Consider the following 7,382-nt stretch of genomic DNA (forward strand, 5'->3'; position numbering starts at 1 on the left):
ACAAATGTATGTTGTTGTGTTGCTATGTGCCGTCAAATCAGACCCGACTCATAGCAACCTCTCCTTGGGTTTCCGAGGCAGTATCACTACGGAAGTAGATCTCCAGATATACATATATACCAAAAAACCAAACTCTCACTGCTATCAAGTCGAATCCAACTCATATAGACCCCTCCTTGGGTTTCCAAGGTGGTTATCTCTATGCAAGTAGGTTGTCCAGTCTTCCTTCTGAGGAGTGGCTGGTGAGTTTGAACCGCCAGCCTTCTGGTTAGCAGTCAAATATCTTAGGCACTACGCCACTAGAACTCTCATATACACATGTATCTACAAATCTATCATCCATTTTTTTTAAGGCTAACTCCTTACACTATCTTACATGTCTAGGCAAGAATGTATGATAAAGATGGGCCAGATGATACACATTTAATATCTTCATTTATGAAGGCTGAGAATAATAATGGGAAACACTGGATTAAAAAACAAACAAACCTTAAATACTTTGGCTCCAGGGATTTCGGTGATTGGTTCTTCTGAGTAGGAGAGATTCTGCTCTGTAAAAAATTCTTGTATCCCAAGTTCACTGATTTCCACACCAACAACAGTGTGTCCCAAGTCTGCAAACCTACATAAAATCATATATTTATACTTGAATTACATTTTAATTTCAAAAATAGTACTGATAAATAAACACACATTTTCTGTAACTGAAAGGAATTTATATGAATTCAGGTTCAAGGAATTTCACAGAACATGCAGGAAAATAATATATATTCTCAAATCTCATGTTATGTGGGATTGTGAAAGGCTGCTTTATATGATTTTAGCCAAAATAAAAAAAATATGGAAACCTCTATCTTGAAGTGCTTTTTTAATAACAAAGAATTTGATTAGATGTGATATAAACACACGTTTGGATTGGAAATGCTTTTCAGTTTCTTTAAATCAGTGCTGGTCAATAGAACTTTCTGTGATGACAGACATGTCTATGTCTGTATTGTTCAGCATGGCAGCCAATAAGCACACTGCATACTGAGTACTTGAGATGTGGCTGATGTGACTGAGGAATTACATTCTTAATTTTAATTCATTTAAATTGAACTAGTGACATGTGGCTAGTAGCAACTAAATTACAACGCAAAGCTCTATAACATTAACATCCATTTTTATAATATTCTTTTGTGTATGTGTATGTGTGTGACTTGGGTGAAAGTTTATAGTGCACATTGGTTTTCTACTCAACAATTCATACATTTTATTTTGTGACATTAACTGCAATTCCCACAATGTAACAGCACACTTACCACTTCCTCCCTGTGTTTACTGTCTCCTGTCATCCCTGGGCAAATGTTGCCCTTATCTCATATGGTTGATTATTCTTATGGGTGAGTACCTTCCTGGTATTGTTTACTTTAGAGGTTTGTCTATTATTTGGCTGAAAGGTGATTTCTGGGAGTGTGTTCAGTTTCAGACATGAAAGGTATCTACGGGCCATATTCTCAGGAGTTCCACCAGTCTCTATCAAACCAGTAAGCCTAGTCTTTTTTTTTTTGATTTTGAGTTTTGTTCCACATTTTTTTCCCCACTCTATCTGGGACCTGCTATTGTGATCCCTTTTAGAAGGAAAATACTATGGACTGCCAGAAGAATTAACAAATTTGTAATTCTTGGAAAAATTACAGCTGGAACGCTCCATAGAAGCGAATGGGCAGATTTCATCACATACTTTGATCTTGTTGTCAGAAGGAACTGATTCCTGGAGAAGGATATCATGCCTGGAAAAGTAAAGGGTCAGTGAAAAATGGGAAGACCCTCAATGAGACACACTGACACAGTGGTTGCAACAATAGGGTCAAGCGTAGCAACAATTTTGAGGATGGCACTAGACCAGGCATCGTTTCATTCTGTTGTACACAGGTTTACTGTGAGTGAGAGTAGACTCAGACAGCACCTAATAATAACATCACCACCATCCAATAGTTAGTGATTTCACCCTTCCTTCTTCTCCCACCCCTGGTAACCTTCAAAGAATGGTTCTTTCTGTGGGTAAACCATGACTTTTTATAGTAATGGTCTCATAAAATATTATCTTTTTGTGATTGACTAATTTCACTCAAGATACTATCTTCTTCGTTCATCCATGTTATAAGTTGTTTCGTAGATTCATTTTTACTCTTTAACATTGCATAGCATTCCACTGTATGTATGTACCACAGTTTATCTATTCATCCATTGATGTGCACTTAGGTTGTTCCCATCTTTTTGCTATTATGAATAATGTTACAATGAACAGAGATGTGCATTTATCTGTTCATGTCAATGCTCTTATTTCTCTAGGATATATACCTAGCAGTGGAATTGCTGGATCACATGGTATTTTTATTTCCAACATTTTAAGAAAGCACCATATCATATTCCATAGTGGTTGTATCATTTTACATTCCCACCTGCAGTGAACAAGGGTTGCAGTCTCTCCAAACCCTTGTCAGCATTTTCTTTTTTTTTGCCCCCTGAACTTGCTACTAATGTTGGGGTAGCATGATATCTCATTGTTGATTTGCATCTCTCTAATGGGGGCCTAACACACTTGACTGCTAACCAGAAGGCTGGCTGTTCAAACCCATCAGCCACTCCTCGGAAGGAAGTTGGGGCAATCTACTTCCATGGTGATACTGCCTTGGAAACCCAAGGAGGGGTTGCTATGAGTCGGATCCGACTCGATGGCACATAATAACAACAACAACAACAACAACAACAACAGTATTCTTTATATAGGTCTTTTGTGTTTCTGGTTAGATTTATTCTTAAGTACTTCATCTTTTGGGTAGTTATTGTAAATGGTATTATTTTCCTGATTTCCTTTACAGAGATCTCTTTTTTAGCATAGAGGAATCTGACAGATTTTTGAGCTTGTATCTTGCCACTTTGCTGAATTCTTCTAATAGTTCTAGTAGTTTTCTTATTGAGTCTTTAGGATTTTTTGTGTATTGGATCATATAATCTGCAAATAGAGATAGTTTTACTTCTTCTTTGCCAAGACAGGTGCCTTTTATTTCCTCTTCTTGCTGTTGAGTCAATTCTGACTCATAGCGACACTATAGGACAGAGTGGAACTGACCCATGGGGTTTCCAAGGCTGTAAACCTCTATAGAAGCAGACTGCCACATCTTTCTCCCATGGAGCATCTGATGGGTTTAAAACACTGACCTTTTGGTCAGCAGCCGAGTACTTAACCACTGTGCCACTAGGGCCCTTTAATCAGTAATAAAACCAAAAAACAAAACCAAACTCACTGCCGTTGAGTCAGATCTGACTCAGAGCGACCCCTCCTTGGGTTTGTCAGGTGGTATCACTATGGGAGTAGATTGCCCAACCTTCCTTCTGAGGAGTGGCTGGTGGGTTTGAACTGCCAGCCTTCTGGTTAGCAGTCAAATGCCTTAGGCATTACGCTACTAAAAATAAAGAATCCCATGTAATTCCTCAGCATGGAACTTCTTAACTTGTATTCTGTTAAATGTTCACCCAAGTAATTCATGATTAAGGCCAGAAAGTGTATTAGTACTTATCTGCTCATACCATTTCATCTCAACTGCTTTTCCACAGAGAGGGAAAAATATCCTGAGTCTACTTCCACCATTAAGGAAAGTATCCAAATGCTTCTTTAATAGCCTGGGAGAAAAGAAGAAAAGAAAGGTGTTTGCTTTTTTTTGTTAATAAACCCAGAGCACACAGGAAAAGTCTATGATAACATGGTGCTCAGTACTTTTCATGTATGATGTCACTTAATATTCCAACAACCCTGAAGTAGAGAATATTAATTATTGTAATCTCTAGTTCATAGACGAAGAAACAGGAAAGTTAAATAACTTAAAGTCATATAGCTAGCAAGCGGTAAAACTGATTCAACCCAAGGCTTTCTTGATTAGTAATTATATCTGCAGCATGTATAAATATGCATGGTTAATATATAGATGCTGCAGGGGACTAAACCAAAGATGTATCTTATAAGTCTGAGATGCCAGCAATTGCTAAGTCACATCATCATTTACACACAATGGGAAGGAGATTAAAAAAAAAAAAAAAACACTGCCAACTTAACTATGACATGCCTCTGATTTCAGAGGTGCTAGAGTGTGTGTGTGTGTGTGTGTGTGTGTGTGTGTTTGGTGGGGGAGGGGAAAGGATGTACATCTTAAAATCAGCTAAAAATTACTTCTATTACCAAAGTCAGCTTTTGATAGAACATTTCTCTTGTTATAAACCAAACGGTTCTTACTGATGTCCTTCTTTTTGATGAAATGCAATCCTGTGGGTCACCCACTTTTCTTGCCATTCTTCCAGAGTTACTATATGATTTTTTTGTATCTCAGTATCAGGACACTGTTTAGTTTCAAGTGAAGTTCTGGTATCATTCATAGTTCTGTAGCCACCTTTGCCTTACAAGCAGATATCACCAATGCCTACATGAAAAATATTTCAACGTTGTCATTTAAGGGCACTACAATTCTACTGATGACTAGATGAAAACAGCAACAACCCACCCTTAGCAATATCCTTTTAAAAATATTTTAACATCCAAGGAAAAGCCAAAGATAAACTTACTTTTCAATGAGTCTGGTGGTAGCCGTATACTTAATAGTACATGTTAGGATAGAGTGTTAAATAAACTGTATTACATATAACTTACTGTTAGAGAAGAGGGGTTTACGTTTTCAAAAAGGAAGGCAAAAAGATAAGCAGGCATTCCACAGTATAAACTTTCGTAAGCTTGTAATTCCTTTCTCTCAGCTCACATAATCTCCAATTTTTAATTTTCTTTTAAAATTTTAGTTTTTATTTTTATCAGTGTTATAAAGTTATAATGCACACAGTTTAAAGAGTCAGCTCACTCAACAAGGTTTGTTATAAAACCCATAGTCTCTATTCTCCAAGAGAGTAAGCATCTTTAACTCTTTTAGGTGAAATTGAAGATCTCTCTCTAAAACTTAAATAGCATGCTTGCTTTGCATCTTCTTGCTCTTTCATTTTTAGGTAGTGTAGAGGACCCTGAGTGTTAAAAATAGTTTGTACTAGAATACTAACCCAAGGGTTGGCAGTTCAAGTCCACCCATGATATTGTGGAAGAAAGGGCTAGCAATCTGCTTCAGTTAATTACAACAAAGAAAATTCTATAGAGCAATTCTATAACACACAGGGTTCTCCATGAATTGAAACTTACTTGAGGGCAATTGGTTTGAGTTTCATTTGGTATATAGAAAATAAGCATCCAACTTCTTCAACTCTCCAACACACCCACACCCACTTTTTTTTTTCACGAGGAAATATTTTTTTTCATTCATTTCTTTTTTGTTGTTGAGAATATGCACAGTAAACCACTTCAACCATTTCTACATATACAATTCAGACATACAACACTCGTTTTCTTCTTATATGTTATATCAAGGCCATCTTCTTGGAGAAAGCTCTTCTGAAGTCTTCTGACCTAACTGCTCTCTACTCCTGGTACATAGCTAGTGTTCTGGGATCTCTCTTGTTGATCACCTTGGGTATTTCCCTCTTCTTCTCTGTGGATTCTGGCATTTCATTTATTTAATGTTTGCCCCTTTCATTTTGGTGAGGCAAACACTAGCAACATCTTAAGAAAGGGTGTTGGGAAAAGTTGTTTTTAGCAACTTTGCATGTGTGAAAATGTCATTGTACTGTTTTCTATCCTTGATTAGAGGGAGAAAGATGTAGCAAGCTACTTCTGTAAAGAGCACAGCCTAGGAAACCCTATGGAGGTAGTTCTACTCTGTTATACAGGGTTGTCATGAGTTGGAGTCAACTCTATGGCAAAAACCATCCTTAATTTTAGTTTTGCTAGGTATAGAGTTCATACTTAGAAACCATTTTCTCTCACAATTTTGAAGAAAAGTTCTATGTAACTTCTTATTTCTTCCCTAGAAGCTTTTCTTTTTCTCTAGTTATTGCAATTTCACTATTCTATGTCTTATTTTGGATCTATTTGCACCCACTTAGTAGGGCTATTTTAGTCTAGAAGCTCATGTCCTTTAATTCTGGGGAATTAAAAAAAAAATCCTTGAATTTTTTAGGTAATCATTTACATCCCTCTTTGTAATCCTCCTAGAACTGGCCTACATTTTCATATTTAACCTATTTTCCATCTCTTCTTCTGTTTGTTCTACTTTTGAAAAGATCATCTTATTTTTCTGTTGTTGTGTACCATGGAATCAATTACAACTCAGCAACCCTATAAAACTGAGTAGAATTGCCCAGTAGGGTTCCTAGGCTGTATAATCTTTACTGGAGCAGATTGCCAGGTATTTTCTCTCAGAGCAGCTGGTGGGTTTGAACTGCCAACCTTTTGGTAGTAGCCAAGGACTTTAATCAATGCATTATCAGGGCTCATTTTGATTTTTCTACCAATCTATTTTTCCTTTTCTGCTATAAAGTCTTTCATTTTCAAAAGTTCTTTTTCATTTTCTAATGTTCTTTTTATATTATTCTGCTCTTATTAAATATTTTCTTATTAATCAGAATAGTCTTTTACTTCTGAACTGCCTTTTCTATTGGTTTGTTTTGGCCTCTATCTTTTGAGTAACAGCAAATTAATTAAGTCCCAAATTAACTTAGGACTCCTGACATGAGATGGTGGCTATCTTAAAGTCTGAGGCTAAAACTCCATTTTGAATCAAAAGTAACCTCTGCATCAGAATACGCCTGTCGATCCTGTAATACTCCACTGGACACTGAGAAAAGTACATGGTAAACACTTTCAGAAAACAATGCACAAGTTTTGTTTGCTGTCCAAGAAACCAAGTCCAAAAGGATTCTCAGAACAAATGCTTACTCAAAACACACTTCAAAATTATGCCTGTCCTCCCCACAGTCACACAAGGAGGAGTCTCATGGTTGTTTTGAGGCTAGATGTACTCAATAAAATTATTACTTTCTAATTAAAAGAAAAAAAATTTAGAAACAGTTCAGAATCCTCTGGAGTTTGTGATTCCAAACTTGCAAATTGTCTAACCCCTCAATAAAAGCTCTTTACTTTTAATTTCAACCAAACTGTAATTTTTCCAGTACGATAATTCTTGGCATCAGAAGTGGGCTGAAGGATGCCTGCTAGAATGATCAAGAACTCAGGCTCTGGTACCAGGAAGAGCCTCTTAGCTCATCACTTCCCCAGACCTCTTGGGTGTCATCTCAGGTAAGCCCCCCTCCAGGATCTGAACTCTGCTCTCTTTGCTGAGTTCTCTGAGCTTTACTGAGGATTACTTCCTCTTTCATTTTTGTCTGAATCTATTTTCTCTTTAATTTCTCCTAGGATTGGTGCACAATTTTGTCTAACTAGAGATTTCTACTCCTCTAAGCTTCAGCAAGGA

At 36.9% G+C, this 7,382-nt stretch overlaps 1 protein-coding gene across 1 annotated transcript in view; it reads right to left on the bottom strand.

Annotated features, from left to right (window-relative positions):
* TPMT (thiopurine S-methyltransferase) overlaps nt 1–4,413 on the bottom strand; it is a 21,096-nt gene extending 16,683 nt beyond the window's left edge. The window contains exons 1-3 of the mRNA XM_007952020.1: nt 4,274–4,413; nt 3,574–3,666; nt 490–622 (exon numbers count right to left, since the gene is read on the bottom strand). Coding sequence (XP_007950211.1) covers nt 490–622; nt 3,574–3,666; nt 4,274–4,413 — 366 coding nt within the window. The remainder of the gene's footprint in view (nt 1–489; nt 623–3,573; nt 3,667–4,273) is intronic.
* Nucleotides 4,414–7,382: the final 2,969 nt, after the last annotated feature.

The sequence above is a fragment of the Orycteropus afer genome, unplaced genomic scaffold, assembly GCF_000298275.1.
Source record: "Orycteropus afer afer isolate SDZICR_OR568_19922 unplaced genomic scaffold, OryAfe1.0 scaffold00012, whole genome shotgun sequence".
Classification (NCBI taxonomy): Eukaryota; Metazoa; Chordata; class Mammalia; order Tubulidentata; family Orycteropodidae; genus Orycteropus; species Orycteropus afer.